Source organism: Mastigoproctus giganteus, chromosome 12 (genome assembly GCF_048544385.1).
Source record: "Mastigoproctus giganteus isolate SK-2022 chromosome 12, ASM4854438v1, whole genome shotgun sequence".
Lineage (NCBI taxonomy): Eukaryota > Metazoa > Arthropoda > Arachnida > Uropygi > Thelyphonidae > Mastigoproctus > Mastigoproctus giganteus.
Window position 1 is genome coordinate 146,807,999 of NC_143586.1, and position 23,531 is coordinate 146,831,529.

General features: G+C 36.5%; 1 protein-coding gene across 1 annotated transcript in view; it reads left to right on the top strand.

Moving 5' to 3' along the window:
• LOC150077492 (solute carrier family 45 member 3-like) overlaps positions 1-20,461 on the top strand; it is a 44,246-nt gene extending 23,785 nt beyond the window's left edge. Inside the window, exons 3-4 of the mRNA XM_090385920.1 lie at positions 9,810-10,033; positions 20,193-20,461. Of these exons, the coding sequence (XP_090242046.1) occupies positions 9,810-10,033; positions 20,193-20,414 (446 nt within the window). The 3' untranslated portion in view covers positions 20,415-20,461. The remainder of the gene's footprint in view (positions 1-9,809; positions 10,034-20,192) is intronic.
• The last annotated feature ends 3,070 nt before the right edge of the window (positions 20,462-23,531 follow it).

The following is a 23,531-nucleotide window of genomic DNA, read 5'->3' on the forward strand; positions in this document are numbered from 1 at the left end:
CAACACCACTTTTCTCCAAAATGAAAACCTTGTCTTGATATTGAGAAGGCTTTTGATTCTACCTAGAGATCTGGTATTCTGCAGGAATTACAAAAACCAGGCATGCAAGGCCATCCACTAAAGAAGTTCATGCAAAAGTCTGTTGCCATCATATTCTGTCTCAGGATGCACAATTAAGAACAGGTAGTACCCCAAGGTGCAGTCAAAAATTCAAAGTCTTCCCAAACATCCACCATGTCATTATCTGTATAATCTGAAATGGGAAACTTGAACAAAATCCAGGTTATGCAAACCAGCAGGTATCTACTAAAAGGATTAATTTCACAGTGGAACTTAAGTGTGGATAAAAATCTATGAAGATAACCCCACATCCTTCCAATGAGAAAAATCTGTTTAGCCAATTGCAACATGGACCTCACACAACGGAAACAAAATGCCATACCAAAACCACATGAAACATCTGTATTCTGCTTATATAATGCAAAAGGATGCACACATAAGTGCAGTAGTGGTCTTGCCAAACAGCTTAATTTCTTATAGTCTCTTTGTATAGAATATGGTGCTAAACTTTTTTTTTTTATGTAAACCCCAAACACAAGTGGTATTAGAACCTGTAGTACTTAGTACAGTCAGTCCTCATATAACACGTGTTTACACTACACGAATTCGATCATACATGATTTGTAAATAGAGGAACGATATTGTATATAACACGAACCGAATTCGCTTATGCACGATTCGCCTTTGTGTTTACAAGAAATGGCAGTCAAACGCGGAATCACCCCGACTGAACGCAACATGATAGGAATGAAGAGAAGATTCTGAAAATGTATTTATGTTTTTTATATCGGTGAAGGGGAAACACATTTAACCATAATAACGTAAAAATCCATACAATTTCAGCTATCGGTATTACCGCAAATGCTTTGTTGTTATTTGGTTTTTAGGAGCATTAACAACTAAGGCCATATTGCGGTGGTCATTCCCTTGACCTTTCCGCACCCTCCGTATTTGGTGGTGACGGGCTCGAACCCCGGTCTATCAAGAACTGTGTGCTACGCACTGCTGCTCCTTCCCACCTGGCTACGGAGGTGCCCGATGCAATTAGATCAAGTTTATAACAGATTCCACTAGCAGGAACGCAACTAGAAATTTGTTTTTATTGTTTTATGGTAGTAACCCCCAGAAATGTGCTTTAGTAAAATGTGAGCTAGTGAGGTGTTCATAGTGTCTCTGTGTTTACGGCGTTGTTTATTCAGTTGCTACACACGTGCAGCTTTGTTTATGTGTATCAAGCGTGCCTCCTCATTTTGTAATTGTGCTTTATTCCCTAAAAATGAGTAAAATACTTAAAAGGTGTGAAAAGGAAGCGTTGTGGTGAAGACAAAAGATTCAGAGAGAAAAAGAAAAGCAATATGGTATGGATAAACAGAGACGGATTTGGTCAAAAATTCTTACCCAGAAAAATTTGTAGTGGCCTCATACTAGCGTTTATGGCCAAAATCACACCGGCCTCCGGGGTTTCCCCAGTGTCTCGAAAGAGAAAAAATATGAAATTGTGAAACGCTTTGAGCGAAATTAAAGACCATGTAATATTGCACGTGCTACAGCCCTAAATGAGGCAACGCCGAGAATTACAAAGAAAATAAAAACCCATTAGATTAAGGCACAAAGAATTGGAAGAGATGGAACGGCTGTCATCTGTTTCGATAGAAAATCAAACAAAAAACAAGTTTGCTTACCATAGAAGCAAAAGCATTAGCAATATTTTATTACATAATAATCGCAATAAAATGCATAAGTATTTTAATACGATAATTTGTGTTTGGTAATGTTTTGGCTACAAATGTGTGTTCAACTTTGGGTGGTCGGCACCTAACCCTAATTTTCCCATAGGGCCTGTTTATATTGCACAAGGGTTTCTAGGAACACAACTATTGTGCTATACGAGGACTGGAGGTTGAGAATACAAAAGAAGATATTTGTTGACATTGAGCTTCTGTAGACTGTAATTTTCAGGAAATACGTTGAAGGAAGATTGCCAACTGCCATTTTCTGGAAAATGGCAGTTGAAAATTTGGTTATGTGAGTTTAAAGTTGGACAGTAAATGGATGTTGGCTGGTGGCGGCACATGTTCAGAAAGAGAGAGCGGGAATTATAGAAGCCAATTCAGAAGAACAGTGCCCATGGAAATATCTGTAGAAGAGGCATGCGGCAGAAACAGTACATCTATGAGACAGTGTGTGGAGAGACTGTTAGAGATGAATCATTAATTAACCTAACTGCCCCCTTCGGAACGGAATCAAGAAGCCTGAGAGAAATTTTTGGGGCACCACCCCAGATGTGGGAACAATATTCCATGATAGGGTGGATTTGCAATTTGTAAAGAGTGAACAGCTGTTTGGAAGAAAAGTAACGCCAAGAGTGAAAGAGAAAACCAAGTTTTTTAGATGCAGAGGAAGCAATATTTGTAATGTGCTTGTGCCAAGAGAGATAGAAGTCAGGGTAATCCCCAAAAGAGATATATCATTTTGCCTAGAAATAGGAGTGTCACCAAAGATAACCATAAGGGCAGAATAAGAATCCTTTTTGCGAGATATAAGACAAGACTGAGTTTTAGAAGGATTGAAATCAACTAAGTTGACTTTGCCCCACTGGAGATCGGTTTGAGAAGTTGAAGCTGATTGAGCAGGACAAGGTTTCTCAAAAATGGAAAGTGGAATGCAATGTTCTATCATCGGCAAAACTATGGATAGGATTTCCAGTCAATGGAAGAAGGTCATTAATATACAAGAGGGAAAGAACTGAATCTTGGGGGACACTGGCATTAGTGGAGAAGTTAGAAGACAGAGAGCCATCTACCATGACCCTCAGTGAGTGAACAGAGAGAAAACTGGATAACCAATTACAAAAAACAGTTGGCAAACCATAAGATGGAAGCTTGTTTAGAAAACCTTTATGCCAACCACGATTGAAAGCCTTTGAGATGTCAAGAGCAACTGCTTGTGTTTCACCGAGCTTTTCCATTGAATTAGTCCATAAATGGGTAACATAAGCCAGAATATCACCGGTGGATCGACACTGACAGAATCCATACTGGTGATTGTTGATCAGACGGAAGGTTTCTAGGTAGTTTTAAGAGTTGGCGGTTAATTGATTTTTTTCATTGCTTTAGAAAGAGTAGAAGTAATTGCAATGGGACAATAATTGGATGGGAGGGATTCCCACCCTTTTTAGGTACGAGCAAATTTCCAAGCAGAAGGAAAAACACCTTTGGAATAAGAAAGTGAAAAAAGCGGCAAAGAATAGGAGTAAGTTCAGGAGCACAGGTTATGAGAACGAGTGGAGAAATACCATCGAGACCTGGAGCTTTCTTAGCATCAAGATTCATCAAAATCCTCTTGCATCCTTTTGACGGAAGACCACAGGAGTCATTGAATGCAGCGTGTTGGGAATGGTGGGAGGTGTTTTACCAAGATCATTAATACATGAGTTGGAAGCAGGTTAGCTTTATTTTATCCTTGGCTGAAGTGACAACAGAACCATCTGGTTTGAACAGAGATGGGCAAAAATTGCGGCCAATAGCTTGGGCAAGAGGGAAGTTTTCTACTCTTAGCCTGTTCAAATTCTAGTTTGGACTGATTAATAACTTCTTTACAATTGTTGTGAGCTTTGGTGTAGGTAGAAAATGAAACTGAAGAATTAGAAACAAGCCAATTACAATATGTAACGTTCTTCTCTTGAACAGCCTTAGCTGTTGGAGCTAAGTTTATTGGAAAACCAAGGTTTAGATGAAGGACGAGATTTTAAAATGGAGTGTGGGATAAAGGATTCCATTCCTGCAAGAATAATTTCACTGAAACGATCTAAGCAAACGGGGACATTAGAAATTTCGAAACAGTAATCCAACCAAGGAAAAGAAATCTCGCAGGTCATCCCATTTTGCATTGTTGTAATGCCATGAGATAAAGGCTCCATTGGAGAAGAGACAATCACCAAGTTGTGATCTGAGGTTGCTAAAGGACCTCTCACTTCATCCATGTACTTAGGAGGGTTGTTTGTGAGAAAAAGATCTAGCGTGTTGGCTGTATGGTTAGGATTGTCCGGTATTCTTGTAGGTAAATGAACAATCTGTGCAAGGTCATTAGTAATTGCAAAAGCCTCAGCATCTTGACCAGCTGGAGTTGTGAATATTAAAATCACCAAGGAAAATTACCTTACTGTTAGGAAAGTTGGACTGGAGAAAGTCTGTTTGTCTAAGTCTCTCACTAGATCACATTGACAAAACTTCCTTCCAAAAAAGTATTATTTTTACAGACTCATTAAGTGCAATATATGCCTGACAGCTAGAAGATTATCTTTCTTTCTTATCTTATTTCAAACCTGGCAATCACAAATAAAAAAACAAATTATACCAGATCAAACAGCAGCTGAAATGCTGGAAATCAAGTTTTCAATCAAACAGACATGAAGAGGTTATCCTCCTCCGGCCTTCATATTGGACACACACATTTAACACACTCTTATTTCCTAATGAAAGACGGTCCTCCCAATGTATTTTCGAACTCACAGTAAATCACTTAAATCATAGAATCCTCAAGTTACCAAATAGACCACCAATTTGCATCATTAAATCTTAAACTTATTGTGGAAGAGAAATGAGACATAAATCTTACCAGTCACATCTAATACACTGACATCAGTAATAACAAAACCAGAACAGGTGCAATAAAGCAAAGCAACTTTTGCACCATAAAACCACAAACAACATAAATACCACATGATACATTACTCTCCAAACAGAGTATCCACACACGTGTTTTTGTAGTCCAAGGAACTTCCCTGATAAATAAGTGACAGACTGGAATGTAAGGAAAGTGTTTGAGTATCCGCACAGGTTAGTTGTTCTCATTATGGCACATAAAAGTCAAGCTGACTGATTTCGAGAGGGTTTTTATTGCTGGCGTGTCAATCCACGAAGTTGCTGTCAGCAGTTTTGTGATTTGGAAGTGTAACATTACCAGTACTATTCAGCAATGCATAGGAAGACCACAGAAGGTAATTCCACGTGATCAAGGAGTACTCGGGAAGGTAGTGTGACAATGTCATCAGACATCCTGCAAAATGCCAACCACGAGTTTAAAGCTTCAACAGGGGTCAAGATCTGTTATGAACACATTACAGGAACTCTCTGACTTAACATAATACTCGAAAATAAAACTTTATTTAAGTTTTTGCCGTCCAGTGCAAGCTTTAAAAAATCGTGGAAACAATGGAGGTAATGTGAACCCAATAACACACTTTTTTTTGTAATTCATTCCAAGTCCTTGGAAGTCAAATTTTGCTATAGTACTAAACTATTTATCTCTCTAAAATGTCATTTTTATAATGGAAATTGCACTATCCTTTCATTGTTATCATATGTTCCCGTTATAAGATTCAATTTTTGAAGGCTTTTGTGATATTTTTCTAAAGCACGTTTCTGGAGGTCATGACCAAAACACAATTTTCACTTTCCGGTTTATTGGGCTTTTCTGTTAGTGCATCTAATTATAAACAGGTAGTAAACTCAATTTTATTGCATTTGTGACAATAACAATAACTGCAGTTGTGTGGGTTTTTACGCTATTATGGTCAAATGTGTTTCCCTTCGCTGAAATCTTCAATCATAAAAAATCGAATTTTCAGAAACTTCCCTTCATCTCTTTATGTATTACAATAATGAAGGGAAAGCGACCAGCGGAAAGTGCAAGTGGTGGTAGTGCCAGGAAACAAAATTGATTTAGAAATGAAGTAAGAAGCAGGACAAAGTTTGTCATCTATTGCAAGAGTATTAGGTCTCGCTGCTTCAACAGTAAATACTATTTTAAAGGACAGTGCGTGCGCATATAAAAGAACATGTCAAAGGATCAGCACCGATTACAAAACAGTGTTCAGGCGCTATATTGAAGATGGAAAATCAGGTTCAGAAGCGAGTGCCCCTGAGTTTAATAACCATTCAAGCAAAAGCAACAAGTATTTATAAAGATATTAATAAGTACGGCAAACCACAACCCAAGTTTGTGGTTTAATAGGTTCAAGCATTGCACTGGTTTCCACAGTGTTAAAGTATGCGGTGAAGTCGCCAGTGCTGATTCTGCAACTGCAGAGAAATTGTGATGTGTTAGAAAAAACTATTGATGAAGGTGGCTATTCAACGCAGAAAATTTTTAACGTTGACGAGACTGCTCTGTATTGGAAAAAAATGCCAGATCAAACATACATTGCCAGGTTTCAAGGTGTCAAAATATAGGGCCGCGCTCTTGCTTGGGACTAATGCAGCAGGAGATTACAGATTAAAACCACTGCTTGTGTACCATTCTGGAAATCCTCGTGCATTTAAGGGCATCAATAAAGCCACCCTACCCGTGCATTTCCTATCGAAACAGAGAGCATGAATAACAATAGCTCTCTTTGAGGATTGGTTTAGATGCTGCTTCATTCCCGAGGTTGAAAAATATTTGTAAAGATAACAACATTTCTTTCAAGATTTTGCTTCTATTAGATGCTCCTGGACATCATACACATCTAGATGATTTCAATTTGAACATGAAAGTTATATTTCTACCGCCAAATAAGACTTCACTCATAAACTATGGATCAGGGTTTTATTTTGAATTTAAAAGCATCCTATTTATGCACAACATTTGCTCAGGCATTGTCTGCAGTAGACAGTGAGAAAAATTTTACAATATTTACCATGCCTGTTAAACATTAATCAGGCCTGGGCGGAAATTACTAAAAGTTTTTTAAATAAATAAATTTTCTGTTTATACTCCGGCACGACAACCAAGTCAGTAGAGTATATAATTAATCGTCAATACAAATATTTATCGTATTTAGTAGTCACGTGCTTGAACCCCGGTCCACTCAAGGAATACGTGCTATGCACTCTCACGGCACTTAAAAGGTAAATCATATGAAGAGGTTACAGATAAGATTGTAAAGGTTGGAAAGCTACTTCATTTGGAGGAGTTAATAGAGGAAGAAGAGAAGGTATTATCTAATAAAGAACTTATTGACTTGCAGGCAGTGATAGTGAAAGAAGAAAATACTGACGAAGCTCAAGATGAAGCAAATGAGGAGCTGAGATGCTTCGTCACCATAGAGATAGCAATGGTGAGGTTTGAGAAGATGGATCCTGACAGCGAACAATTCTTAAAAGTTAACCGAAGGGTGAATGATATGCTTGCTTGTTACAAATAAATCTACGATGAAAAGAAAAAAGCCACCATCCACTCATGTTCTTTCGTAAGGTTGAGCAGCTGACCCCTTCTAAATCTCCGCAGCGGTGTAGTTGTCAGCTGAAGACTTCGATTCTGGCACTGCCAGAATCGATGTCTTCAAATTGCACGCCCTTGTAAATTTTCCTGCGCATGAGATAAAAAAAAATTTAATAAATACAATGAATAATTCTCTATATGTTCGTCGAATAATTCTTTTTTGATTCAATCAATTCAGTAAGTACAGTTGCGAGTGCTACACAAGCATGGGGGAAAATCCGACTTACGTAGCATTCTGCAACCCTTATGTAAGTCGGGGAGTTCCTGTATTCTGGAGCTCCACAACCATGTTAGGTTAGGTGCTCTTGACATCTCAAAGGCTTTCAATCGTGTTTGACATAAAGGTCTTCTAAACAAGCTTCCCATCTTATGGTTTGCCAACTGTTTTTAGTAATTGGTTATCCAGTTTTCTCTCTGATCACTCACTGAAGGTGATGGTAGATGGCTCTCTGTATTCTAACTTCTCCACTAGTGCCGGTGTCCCCCAAGGTTCAGTTCTTTTCCTCTTGTATATTAATGACCTTCTTCCATTGACTGGAAATCCTATCCATAGTTTTGCCGATGATAGCACATTGCGTTCTACTTTCCATTTTGAGAAACCTTGCCCTGTTCAATCAGCTTCAACTTCTCGAAAATCTGCTACCAATTCCTTAAATGCCGATCTCCAGGTAATTTTCCGGTGGTCAAAGGTAACTTAGTTAATTTCAACCATTCTAAAACTCAGTCTTGTCTTATATCTCTCAAAAAGGATTCTTCTGCTCCTATGCTTATCTTTAGTGACACTCTGATATATCTCTTTTGGGGATTACCTTGACTTCTAATCTCTCTTGGCACAAGCACATTATAAATATTGCTTCCTCCGTATCTAAAAAACTTGGTTTTCTCTTTCGCTCTCGGCGTTACTTTTCTTCCAAACAGCTGCTCACTCTGTATAAATCGCAAATCCACCCTGCCATGGAATATTGTTCCCACATCTGGGGCAGTGTCCCCAAAACCTCTCTCAGGCTTCTTGATTCCATTCAGAAGAGGGCAGTTAGGTTAATTAATGATTCATCTCTAACAGAGTCTCTCCACTCGCTGTCTCATAGACGTACTGTTTCTGGTGCATGCCTCTTCTACAGGTACTTCCATGGGCACTGTTCTTCTGAATTGGCTTCTATAATTCCCGCTCTCTCTTTTAAAACAGTCCAAACACGTGCCGCCAACATCCATTTACTGTCCAACTTCAAACTCACAGAACCAGCTTTTCATCTTCCTCGTTTATTCATTCAACTGCCATTTTCTGGAACAACCTTCCTTCATATGTATTTCCAGAAAATTACAGTCTACAGAAGTTCAAGTCCAATGTCAACAAATATCTTCTTTTGTCTTCTCAACCTCCAACCCATGCATGGTACTAAGTACTATAGGTTCTAATACCTCTTGTGTTTGGGGGTTTACATAAAAAAAAAAAAAAAAAACCTCTGTTTTCACAAGAGTGGTGAGACATAAACCCAACATCAGCTGCAATTAGTAGTCTTGCCTTGTGCTGTACAATGATCATGATTATCGATCAACAGAAACACTTTAATCCATCCTATTCTTATGAGATGCACGGGCATGGAAGAAGCCTGCAGAATATCTACCGCCAGAATGCATTATGCCAGCAGTGAATTTCAAAGGAGGTAGGTTTAAGTGTGGGCTGTTTCCACACATATGGCTTGGGACCTGTGGTGGTTATGTGGGAACAGTGAATGCTGATGTGCCTACCTTAACATTTTTGGTTAATTCTGTACTCCCTGTGATGTGGTAGTGGCACAGACTAATGTTTGTTTAAATAGGATAATGCTCCATGCCGTACTGGTGCTATTAAAGAATTGGAATGATTGGCATGGAGTCCTGATTTGAATCAGTTTGTTAGCAGAATGACTAGCCAGGAGGATGCAGTGTGTTATTGAAACAAGTGGCAGTGATATTGGTGTGGAATTCACATGTGCACAGATACCTTTTGAAGGGTAGTATAGGTCAGAATGTTATGGCTTCAGTTCTCTTTGGACATAAAAGAAGGGAAGTGGGGATCACTAATTCATGGACCATGATCTGCATTCAGACTGCTAACAACTTTTCAAGCAACACAAGTGATTTAAGCCTAAGTTGATAATTTGTGTATAAAGTAATTATTTTAGTTTTGCAAGTTCTCTTAATTTGACATGTGATATTAAAAATCAGTCATATGTTATACTGAATGCACCTTTTTTCCATGCTCTGTAATAACAAGAGTAAATAAAAATATGCTAAAAAAGGGACATGGACTGCAATTTTTTTTTTTTCTAATATTGATTGGTATTACTAGTAGTAATGATAAAATAATGCATACCGGTTGTAGCAGTATTTTTTGTATTCTGAATTGTGCTTTTCTGACTGCCTGTTCAGAACTTAAGTTTCTTTGTGTTTGTATGCATGTGGTAGTATTTGATTTACAGTAAATTAATTAATTTTTTTTTTAGCTGCTATATATGCTGCTCTTTTACAAGAGAAGCTAATTCAGCATTATGGACAGTGTGAAACTTATGTATTTGGGATGATGCTTTTCACTCTCAGCATGCTTGGAACCATCCTCTGTAGCAACATAGTATTGATAAATGTATTTGCAGCACTATCAGGTTTAGGATTTGCTGCGGTAACAACCATACCTTATAATTTAGTGGCTACCTATAACAACTCAAAAGAGGTAGGTAACAATAATTAAAGAGAAAGATGTGGCTCTATGATTGATTTTTTTGTTTAAACATTCCAGCTACAATTACTTTATAAAAATTAGGTGATTTGCAGTGCACTGGCAAATTTATGCCCAGGACTTAAAAAAAAAAATAAACAAAAATTGCACACAGTTACTTAATAATTTAGTATACCAACTGAAAAATGACTTCTATTTTTTTATAGACTGTTTGAAACATTTGTTTTATGAAATGAGCTATCATCTAACAACTAAGGTAGTTAGATGATAGCTCATTGAATCCATTGAAATTTGAAATATAGCATTAAAGATTTTGGTCTAGAGAGGTATACATTTCATATGCGATTATTGGCCTTTCACAAAACACAAACCTACTGCTACTATTACCAGACATTATTGGTGTTGTGGAAACCACAAATGTTGACCCATGTAGCATTAGTTTAATCATTCTGTGTGACAGTACTGTGTTTTTGCCACTTGTTACTTATTTGGAGAGATTTAGATTAAAATCTCATTGGGTATGGAAAAAATTCTTGAAGATCTCTGCAGTTGATACTGTAGAGAACTTTAAGAATTTGAACCAAACTCGGACCAGGATGTAGAGTTCTCCACACTTGTACAGATATAATAACATGTGTTGCACCTTAGAAATAACAGCTAGTTTAATTGTGAATCCCATCATACTCCATACTATAATCAAGATTTTCCATACTCAGTTTCTGGAAACACATGGTGTGAAACTTGGGGGGAAAAAAAGATTTGTTTATGAAAATCCCAAACACAAAAGGATTAGAACTTGTGGTACCATGTATTTTAACCCAAAATGGCTGAGGAGACGGAAGATACTGGTTGACATTAGACGTGAATGAAGGTTGTATCAGAGAAGGGATAAATGAAGAAAAGTGTGAAGAATCACATTTGCCAATTCATAAGAACAATACCCATGAAAGTATCTATAGAAAAGGCATTGAGCAGAAACTGAAAGTTCATTAGACAGACAGTGAAAAAACTTTGTAAGGAACAGGTTATTAATTAATCTGACTGCTTTCTTTTTAATGAAGTCTAGGGAACACAACCCAGGATAGGATAGATTTGAGATTTATATAGAATGAGTAGTTCTTAGAAGAAAAGTAACTCTGATGTAAGAGAAATTAATTAGAAGTCACATGACCTGGTATTTGATGGTATAAACCAGAACTATGATGCTCAATACGTTCTGTGTTGATTTCAATATTTGTAAAAGAATAAGAGAAGTTTACCTCCATATGATGTGGAAGTAAACTATCATTATCACCGAGTGTAAATTCTTTAAGGTTATTAACTATATAATATTGGTGTAAATACACCATAGTTCACTATTTTGTATCTCTCATATTGTGGAAATAACTTCAACTGGGATGGCATGTTGCATTACTAGGGTACCTGTCTGCCCGCCGGTGATGAAGCCAACTAACTTCAAAACGGGTTCTGTGTGGTGGTATCCACTGAAAATAAATACCAGTAGTCTTCTCTGCTAGAGAAGTGTTATTTATTCGAAGTAGTGCAGTACCTGCTATCTCATTGTGAAGGCACCCACAATATGAGATGCAGTTCAAATTTGTGGGTAAACTATGGTGTATCTACACCGATATTATATAGTTAATAACCTTAAAGAATGTACACTCGGTGATAATTTATTCTCCCTGGATGTTATTTCATTATATACAAATGTAAATGTTCAATGCACATTAGATATTCTTTGGAATATGTTAAATAATAACGCTATACCGATTAATTATACAAAGCTTCCTATTAAAGAAATTTTTCACTTAATTAAACTTTTAGTTGAAGCCAACTATATCACCTTTCGAGACAAAGTATACAAACAAATTTTTGGTCTGCCAATGGGATTAATATCAGGTCTATCTCTCAACGATTGAACATATACATTTGACACCTTTTCTACCCTTTTCTTTAGTATCACATACTATGGGAGGTATTTAGTCGATGTTCTCATTATTACTGATAGCACTATCCAAGACATTTTACATTGGAAAATATGGATACTAAGTCATTAAATTTTCTAAATTTCACACTTACTCGGGAGTCGAATAAAATCCAATTTAACATCTATCATAAACCAACAAACACCGGTACGCTTCTGCATTATAACAGTTATTGCCCGTTCACTTACAAAAGGTCTATTATCTTCAATCAATTTCTCAATGCCTATAAATATTCAATGATGGAATCAGCTTTTAGATTCAGAAATACAGATATTAACCAGGGAACTAGAAAGCAAATTAGGGTACAAAAAATTACACCAACCAACAATAGTAGCATCAAAAAAAAAAAAACTATTTCTGTCCCATACATTGAACAAACAGCTTAGCACATTCTTTAAAGATACCAACCAGACCAATACGAAAATTACATGCTATACTGAACAGTCACTCAGTTCTTTCCTCTTTAGCAACATAAATAAGTGACCTAGTATATAGCATTTCTTGCGGTGTTTGTGCTTCTCATTCAGCAGCGTCAGAATTAGCCTTTCGTGCCGTTAATGAAAAAAACATACATTTTTATTCAGCAAGCACGAAATACTGTGTCCAGCATAATTATACTAAACTATTAATTTCAGAAACTTTTGAAATTAAATTACACAAGAATTCTATTAACATTTGCCGGCCATATCTGATCACCGATTCGTGGTCTTTTACGTGCATGCTGAGACATAAACAGGAGCAGTAAATTAACTCTTTTTGCAAGAAATAAAAGAGAACTGCATTTTGCACAAGAAACTCATCACATTCTAGTGATGAAGAGTTTCTTGTCTGATTTTATATGATAGTTAACAGTTTCCTTTTCACTTACAATGTACTGCTTGGGTACTGGAGGCAGAGCTAATCATGAACACTTGGTAAATTTCCACTGTTGTGATGAAACATGACTCCAGCCATCCAAAGAGGCTATGGATAGGGAGACTATCACCTTTTCTAATACAAAAATGGCTAGTCTGTTGCTGAATTCCTGAAAATGGTCAAACGCCTCCAGTCTGGAGACTTGTTGATCGAAGCTGCTAAACGAGAACAATCTGTACATTACTAAAGTTTACAACTTTTAATGAAATTCCGGTCACTCCTCATAACACCTTGAACATATTCAAAGGTGTTATCACTGAATGGGACTGAGAGAGACCAAAGAGGAAATAACCCAAGATGATAAGTGCAAAAAGAATTATGACAATAAAAGAGGGCAAACTAGGTCCATCATCTTGACATTTAGTGCTCCGCAGTAAAAACTAATTTTTAAACTGCAAGATTCAACATTACTCCCTGAATCCCATCCACTCTTTTAAATGCCAGAAGTATGGCCACTCCTGGATAACATGTCAAGAATATGCTGTGTGGCTCATTTGCAGTTCTAAGGAACATACTCAAGCAGGTTCTGCTTCCATTTGCCGTTACCGCAATGGAAGCTCTGGAAAAAAATCCAAAAGTATAAAACAAATAAAGTTATATATCCTGAGGAACAAAAACAAGTTTTGTTAAATATGCCTAATCATCCATATGCAAGTCAAACAGATGTTTCAATTGAAACAAACACTTCTTTTGCTAATTGAGCCAAAACTTTACTAACAACCAACAAAAAAGCAGACAGTAAATGAAACAAAAAGTCTGGAAAGCTGTTCAGTCATATACTGGTAGTATGGAAGGAGATGATCACACAGTATTAGAATTACAATGTGGCAAGTCATGAGTGATTTTGACTTGCCACATTACAGCCTAATCTGCTGATGTGCCATTAAACACTCACTGAAGTATGACCACTCCATCTGTAATGGACTATGCCACATAGATCAGAGTAGAAAAAGCCAAATTGCTTCATATGCAAATTACCATCTGCAAGTCATGAAGTAGTAGTTGTGGGACATAGTACAGATATCACAGAGTTTGAAATGGGCATGATTTTGAGAGCCCATGCATCAAGTGCTTCCATATTGAAAATGGCACATCCTGCTAACAGAAGTGTAAAGGGTGCAGTGCATTGTATGGGCTGAATGGCAAGTCAGTGTGGGACAGTTAACATGAACAATATCCTAAATGATGATGCACTGCTCAATTATACGTATGGGGTTCCACAGCAGATGACCCAAGAAATACCCTCTCCTTACCACTAATCACCGTTGATGGCATATGTTGTGTCAACAATACACTGGTTGGACACTAGTGTGGTAGTCAGAGCAGTCCAAGTACCTGGTGCAACATGCCATCTGACACCTTCATGTGTGGCATAAGCAGTATGAGTGCATGGTGCCCACTATCCACACTGGTGATTTCTTAATATGGGGCTGGTTTTGCTGGTAAGAACTAGAACCTGTGGTGCATGTGGACCAATGTTTCACTGGTGAGCTCTATGGGATCTTCCAAGATGATAATGTATGTGTCATCAAGCCCACACTAGGCACAAGTGGTTTGAGGAATTCAGTGAAGACTTTGCCTATCTTGATTGGCCTCCAGATCCACCTGACCTCAATTCAGTTGAACATCTGTGGGATGTTTTCCAGTATCAGGTCTATGTTCTGATACTGGAAAGCCTTATAGGCAGCACCAGCTGCAGATCCCTACATATATCCAGTGACTTATCTGTGCAAACAGTGTTGAACAAGGTATTAGGTAGGTGGTCATAATTCAGTGATCGCTGAGTGTACATGTGATCTCCCAATATTTACCAGATAAGAAAAAGCTGAAGCAAGATTTACAGAAGTACACCACCAATAAAAAAAACAGTTGGATTAATCTTCCTTAATCAAGCCCAGACGATGAATAAATTCATACAGCAGAACTGCAAAAGACTAAGCAATAATTTCAATGATTTGAATGACTGGCTCATTCAGATTAATCCAGTGGCTTTTCTGTCTCCCTAAAGTCTAAGAATTATACTCTGTGTGGGCAAAATAGAGATGCTGAGTCTCTTGCTCATGGTGGGATCGCATTTCTGGTGAATTCTAATACACCCTCCAGACTTTGTAATTTAAACCTCTGTAGAAGTTGTGGCAGTTTGCAAGGAGTATCATTAATTGCCTCAATTTATATTCCACTCCTTGCACCAGAGTATTATCATGCAACTCTCACTGCCTGTCTGTTTACTTGGTGAATGGTTACTGTCTACTGTGGGAATCTCCTAATATGAATGAAAGGGATAAACTAATTGAAACATTCTTTGACAACATAAATCTGACTCTGGTTCCCCAACACATCGATTTATTCATCTGTCTAACATCTCTTTTCCCCAAGTACTGACTAATCAGTACTCATTGGGTCATTTTCCCATTATCTGTTCTGTTCAAACACAGGTCATTTGAAAAAAATCAGAATGGAATGAATACTCTACTTTTGTCCTTAGTAAAAGACTTGCTTTTACCAAGCTCATCTCTCAATCTGTACAGTCAACCCTTTAGAGCTAAAATAATTATTGATCAAATCTTCAAGTAATGCATCAGAGCCAGATGGTATTCAATGCACAATACTTAGGCATCTATGTGAAATTGATATCTACACCTTGTTGCTCTTACACTTGGATCTATTCAGAAAACATATGTTCTCCCTTGGTACCACTCTTTTATGTGTGCAATACCATCACTAATCTGAAACTACAGATCACTTTCATTGACAAGCTGTGTGGGCAAACTTTTTGAAGGGATGGTCAGTAAGAGGCTCAATGGATTCTAGACTCTCAAAATCTTTTGTTGGATCATTCAGATATACTGTAAATGTTCTCCCAAACTAGAACCCAACATTCGACATGCTTCTGTAACGAGAAAGCATGTGACAATACTTGTTGTCAGTAACTGTGATGGATTTGCATCTTCTAGGACTAAGGGACCACCTACCTAAAATGCAAAACTTCTTCCAAGTCCTATACCAGAACATATTATCAACATCATGGGTTCAAGAGGAGGGTGTCCCACAGGGCCCTATACTCAGTGCAACCCTATATGCCATCCATGTTAACAGCATACCATTAATTATTGAAATTTACATGAGTATCCTAATATCCTTTCAGTCACAGAGCATGACCACCATTGAAAGACAGTCCCAACATGCTTTAACCAAATAGAATCCTAGGTGCTACATAATGGCTGTTGCCTAGCTGAACTGAAGTACACTACTAGTACCAGTCACTTTTGTAAATGGCGACCACTCCAACCTAAGCTTGATCCGTACATCAACACTGTTTTCTACGCCTGATACTAGATATCAAATTAAACTTCAGACTTATGTGATTCACCTTCGAACCATTTGTTTAACAAAATTAAATATACTTTGATGTGTCTCATCCACGTAATGGGTTGCTGATCAATACATCCTACTGCATCTCATCAGATCATCCCGAAAAAGGCAACTCATACACCAACCATTAAGTTCAATTATTACTGTAAACAAAATGTTGATACAAAAATATAATAACTGCATTTACAATAAAATAAAATTGACATAATATACCATAAAATAATATGAATTAAAACATCGTTATAATAAAATACTATAAAACATACACATAATTAAAAGCGATAAAACCTGTAGCTTTCAGAAGCATCAGCTTCCTTCCTCAACAGTATCAAAACTTCTTGAAACTCCTCCTTAAATATGGATGCGATTATTGTTGACCGGGCACATGGGTTCTGGGACCGTAAATGGCCCGAGAGCTTGCGAATCTGCTCATCTGATAACAATACTATTAATAGGGACAGAGGCATGCGTAATCCCCTCTTTGAAACTGTGGTCCTGAGTACGGATGAACGGCTCTGTTTGACACGCTCCCGAGCCATTTCTGGTTCAGACCATGTGCTGGTTGAACCACGTGTGGAAGCACTGTGAGCCTGCTACTTAAGGAGGAGTTACAAGAAGTTGTTGAGGAAGGAAGCCGACGCTTCCGAAAGCTACAGGTTTTATCGCATCAACATTTTGTTTACAGTAATAATTGAACTTAATGGTTGGTGTATGAGTTGCCTAGACTATGGATTGCCAGTATATGACTCCACAAATAAAAGTACTCTACAGTGATTAAATGCTATTCAATACAGTGCTCTTAGAATTGCCCTTTCCAAATTCACAGTCTCTGTATTAAAGCCCATGAACCTCCATTACACCTCCAAAGGAAAACATTGCTTTTGTTGTACACTGCAAAAATTCAGGATCTTTCCCTACACCCTAATGGAGATATACAATTCTATAATTGGATCAAGATATGCCATCAAGATCTGGAGTTTTCTTGGCATCAAGATTGTTCACAATTCTGTCAGATGACCATGGGAGGTATTGAGCACGGTTTGCCAATATAAAAGTTAGTGATAAAGTTTGATTCTATAGAACAATCAAGTTGTAACAGAGCTGAGAGTTTACGGAGACAGAAGTTGTAGCCAATAGCATTGGGAAAAGACAAAAAGCAACTTTTCTGTATTGTTCAAAATCGAATTAGGATTGGTTAATTAATGATGATCCCAAAAATGAAAGATATGAATTTACTGTGCATGAGCTGAAGGTTAAGATGTTTGGCATTGGACCTGAATTACTGTAGATTATAATTTTAGGGAAATATATGAAGGGAGATTATTCCAAAGAAAAGAAGAGTTAGTATTAGCTATATGGCACAATAAAGTCCCAAACTTTTGCTGCACTAGCCAGGAAAAAAAAAAAAAAAAAAAAAACTTTGTGTGGTTCCCTCCTCAGATTAGTACCTATCCAGCTGTCAGCTATAACCACCTGCAGAGACTCATATGCCCCAGATAAACCTCTTCTTCTGCAAATATTTATAACATTAAAACTTCTGCTTTTTCTCTTAGGGCCTTATACATGTCAGTTAAGTTCCTTCTGTGATGCCTGATTATCCAAAGTCTTTATTCATATGAAGGCACTTTTGGACCTTTCAAGATGCAGTCTTACAATTTTCTTGTACATTGAGATTATGGCCCCTTATCTCTCCAAGCAAATGTTCTGAAAATCATTGATAGGACACTATGGCTGCCCTCCTTGCCACCTGTCTGCACTGGACAAAGGACTTCATATTATAACCCCTCAAATCCCCTTTTTTGATTCAGCTCTGCCAACTGTATGAGTTATTTTTGGAGTCTAACAATAAATGAATGACATTTAATAACCCAAATTTCCTTTTTGTGTGCTCTATTTTCCCTTTCAGAACCTTAATGAAATCCTCTCCCCATATGGGTGCCCTTGCCAGGGATGTTGTCTGCCTTTGAACAGTGTTTTGGTGCAGTTGTGGAATTATAACATCTGTATTAAGGATTAGGCACTGTTAAGCTTGCAAAAATCCATGCACATATTACTGTGTTTTGTTAAGTAGATTGACAATCAAGATTTAAGCTATTCCACTGAGTAACTGTAATAGTAAATTTTACATTTTAGTGGTGTTAAACATGAAACTATTAGTCTCTTCCACATTCAAGTTCATAAACAAATAAATATCCATTTATTTGTTTAGGAATACCATGTTTTCCAAATTCCACTTTGTCTTATGGTTCAAGGGTATGCTCGGTGCAGCTAAAAAAAAAGTAGCTCTTGTAGTGTGGGTGATCAATTCAGATTGCACACTGAGTTAGCTGTAATTTACATTGAACAAACCCTTAAGTATTCATTCATGAGTGGACCAGATAAACAGAAGCACAAAATCATGACTTGATCATGAATAAAGCAACCAACAGTTTCACAGATGGACATCATTGCTGATTCCATATTTCAAGAAATATGGAATCAGCAGTTTCCTTCTTGAAGAAAGTGAAAGCCAATATTAGATGTTCGACATTGACATTTTGTTTAGTAACCCCTTCTAATTCTGTGTGTCAAATAAAATAATTTTTTATAGCAGTAGAATATCCATAATAAAAGACAAACATAAATATAATTTTGCAGAGGATTTTGGTTTTGTATAATTCTGAAACAGTGACAGATTAATTGCCTTAATAAGGTCAAAGTTTGGTGTAGGGATCATATCTGTGGCTTGAATCCTATCATCAAGCAGTACCAGAGAGGTTAGGATTTATTTTTAGGGGGGGGGGGGCAAGAAAATACCAAGTCATTCAGTGAAAGAAGTAGAGGTTTTGCATTGATGTTAATCTATTTTAGGAGTTGATACCCTCCAGTTGGGAAGAGTCATAGAGAATGAAAAACACCTTAAAAATTTTAGTATAAGAGCTGAATTATTAATATGAATCAGATTTTGCCTTAACAGGTCCCTGTTTTTTTTTTTTTTTTTTTTTTTTTTTTTTAATTACAGGACCTTTGAAATTATTTTAGTGTATATATAGACAGACCAATATTTTTTTTTTTTTTTTTTTTTTTGTAATTAGGTGTTTTTTTGTAATTTGTAACAAGGTGATGATTAAGTAATTGGTTGTTAGCAGTGGTCTCCTCTGTAGTTTTTTTTAGAAATGGTCCAGACTTTAAGATCATCTGTGTGAAAGGGTTTCTGCCTGTGGTACAAGTCTAATAGAAAGGAACTGCAATAAGTGATGCTCAAATAAAGTGGAGGGGATTCCATAAAATTGGTTAAGAAGGAAGACTGATATTACCAGGCTAATGGAATCAAAGGCAACAGCATCCAAGTAAGATATCAGGCAGTTTTCAACAGATCAGCATCAGTTGAGATGCCTTTCTTCTCATAATATATTTGGACCACTGGAAGCAGTGCTTTAATAATGATAAGGGAACACAGGAAATTAAGTTTTCTTTTCATTATGTCCTTCCGAGCATATCAGCATTGAAACTTGATTCCCATATGGGTGGAATGTCATATTGTTGAAAGCTAACATTAGGAAAGTGTGGAAATCCTTACAACCAACATATTGGGACAAAGGCAAAAAAGTAAAGTGCAGCCATTATCAACCCACTGCAGGATGGAAGCGGACCATAATCTGCCACGCTGGCAGATCGACCGTATTCAGCAGTCAGGGGCTTGAATCCCGGTCTACTCAAAGAGCGTGTGCTACTGCATTCCCTCTCCTGCCCACTCAAAACCATTCCTTATTCTTGTGTTTGGTTTTAACGTGCTAATAACATAATTTCAAATGTTTACTTTTGTATTTAGCTTATTTCTAATACCCTTTGCTTCTCTCTCTTCATCAAAGATTGACAGATCAAACTTTATTATTTTTCAGGTTTATTATGCAGATTGCTATTTAGAAAGAGGTATGGGAGAAGATATGGCAGTTCTGGATACTGCCTTTTACCTTTCGCAGATAATTCCTTCATTATTTTTAGGTTATATTGTACATCTTACAGGTTCATCTGCTGCATATATGGTGATAGCTGCCGTTTGTGGTGTTATTGCATGCTACACTGCTACCTTTGTAACATATCCTTCCTGCCATTGTTTATGATGTATGAAGAGATTGACATTTACCAAGTTTGTACAGACTTGCTTTTTATCACGTGAATACATTTGTATTTGAATTTTTTTTTCTTCAACTAAGAAAATTGTCTTTCAAGAACTGTTATGGATTAATATAACTGTAATCCAGTAATTAAGTGCCTTTGCTACTCCTAAGGTTGCTGTTTAAAAAAAAATTCTTTTTCTTATATATCAGAACCAAAATCCTTATTTTGATGATGAAACTGTTAAGACAAAGTTTTCAAAATATTTTTATATTGTAGGTGTTTATCATATGGTAATTTCCCTTACAATGTAGTTAGTTTATTTAAGAGATTATATACTTTTGATTAGTAAGTCAAGTCCATTGTATCATTTTTGATACTTAGAAAAATAAGTAGTTCTTTGATATTAAGGAAGTTAACTGAATCTATTCTTCCTTGGGTGGCTAAAATAATCATATCAGTATAGATTTTAACAAAGTGATGTTATTCTTAGTGAAAACATTACAATAAAATGTATATTTAAGTTTAAAGAAATAATTTCTTTATTTTACTAGCTGCAGGCAGCTTAATGGTAGTGCACTTTAAAAAAAGGATCATATGCATTGATTTTTGAATGCTAGCATATAGTGAAATGTTTCTCATTCTTCTTCACATGCCAAATTTTTTTTATTTGAAAGTGTATATAAAAGTACGTGTGTTTTTTTTTTTTTCTTTTATCATGGAGAATTCATCATAATTCTCTGTATAAATATGATCATATGCATTATGATTTTTGAATGCCAGCATAGTGAAATATTTATCATTCTTCTTCACATGCCAAATTTTTTTTATTTATTGTGGAGAATTCATCATAATTCTCTGGATAAATATGTGAATTTTTCAGTTTGATCTCAAAATGATCTTTTTACTGAATATTGTTTCAGTTATTAGCACATCTTCCGGGGAAGAAAATGCCTCATATTTCCTTTATTATCAGTAACAAAATGGCCAAGTGCTGATTTGCAAGAGACTTTTTACAGGCCAAAGAAAAATACAGTAGGATAGGTGAATACTCTTTCAAAATCTGCTTTCGTGGACTAATTCTGATCACCAGTTAGTTAACAAAATGTATGTACTTCTGCATGTAATAATCTTAAAAGGTAGTTGTGTCATATAGGATAAAGTTTTGCTACTAACCATATAGTACAAGGAAGCCAGAGACTTTGCATTTCCCTCTTTCTGTAGGTTTTTGGATTTCTCAGTCCATCTTCTTTAACTACCCACAAAGCCAACTTATTCCAGTTTAACAGCTTGCTGACTAAAGGAAAATTTCTTTCTCATACTTTGAATTTTATGCCCCCGAGTTCTAGCATCATTCAAAACCATGAAAATTTCACATAATTTGTTTTACTAAACATCAATTAGATCTTCTCTGAAGTACTTAGATAACAAACTGAGCAGTCTCTCCTCATATGGTTTTCAATTTTTTTCAAGAAGCTGGATGTTTTGCCTCCACATGCAATTGTTTATTAAATTATTGAAAAGACACCATGAGCCCACCTTGCATGACAACTCCCCATATCTCTTTCAGTGTCATTTAAGAAAATCAGAAACAGGAGCAGACCAAGTACTGATTCTTGAGAGATCCCACTTCTAACCTTAGTCTGTGCTGAAGAGTAACCATCCCCATAATCCATCTGTTGATCTTACCTGTGATTTCAAGATGTACTAGACTCATAATTGACTTAGTTAAATATGATTTTTCATTTACAAAAGAGTGTTGTATTTTCTTCACAATTCCAAGAGTCTAATAAAGCCCTTGTGATTAATCGTAATGGGCTGATCCATTCTTTTTCCTGTTCAACATATTGTGTACTTCAAGGCATGTATAATTCAGTTATATTCTCCCTCCAGTTAATGCATCAAAAAATGTGAATCAGGGCACTGGAGACAGCAATCTAACAAGTTAATTGTAATTAAATGAGGTAGAAGAATCTCATAGATGGTTACAGACTATTAATTAAACTGTACAATTACATTCAACCCCTTAGTGGATCTTTCATATGCAAAGATACTCTAATAAGGTATTGATGTAGTAAGACCTGGAGTGACAGTTTTTCTCATTACTTTGCCATGTAATAATGAAACAGCATTTTTTTAAAGCACTAATTCATTTTGATACTTATCAATATCCTGATCCACTTGATATTAAAAAAAAAAAATTCAGAACTACTTTTTCTGGATGCCATGTTCCAGTTTTGAAATAAAGATAATAGTGTGTATATCTAAGGAAAATGAGAGGTGCACTCATATTTTATGATATCTGAAACGATAAATGTCTGTGCATGTTCCAAATTGAATTAATATATAATATCTTGCGTCTCATCTTAGTTGCCAACATTGATTTGTTTGTGTAGCTTCCATTATAAGTACAGGAAGTTCGCTTTACAGGGTTTTTTTTTTCCCAAGTATCAACATTAATTGCAATAAATAAATACAGCGCTACTGTGCATTCATTCAGGCAGATGAGAGCATCTTACTGATTGACATGACATAAAGCACTCTGGGGTTATTAAGAGTGGTTGTGTTGCTCTTCATTTTCACCCCACATATTAATACTATGGAAAGATGTTAGTGAAGAGGAATAACATTGGAAACAAAATGATCTCATTCTTCATTTTAAAGGCTATGGTTTCGTTTCCTACTTTATGAGGATAAAGTCGAGAACTACGGGTAGTCTTATTCCAATAAGTTAATAACAAACTCATTTGATTTCACATAAGGCCAAAATGTTGCTGTTTTGGTATGTATCAATCCTCCACCTCTCTCAATATTTTCTGATTCTCTTTGTAATAAAAATCTGCACTTCAGTGAAAATGAAGAAAGGCAATGTGTTCAAATTCATAATCGTCCACAAAACCACCAGAAGCAAGAAAATGGATGACATTTAGATCCACAGAAGATTTAAAAAAAACTGTTCTGTTATTATCTTTAGGTCTATAATTTATCATATGATCAAGAAAAGAATCTCAGGCCCGTCAACTCCTTCCTCTTATTTAGAATTGTTTGTACACTCTGGCGTAACTGTCTTAGGGATGACATTTAGATTCACAGGGACTGGCTCTGGAGGTTACTTGGTTTGT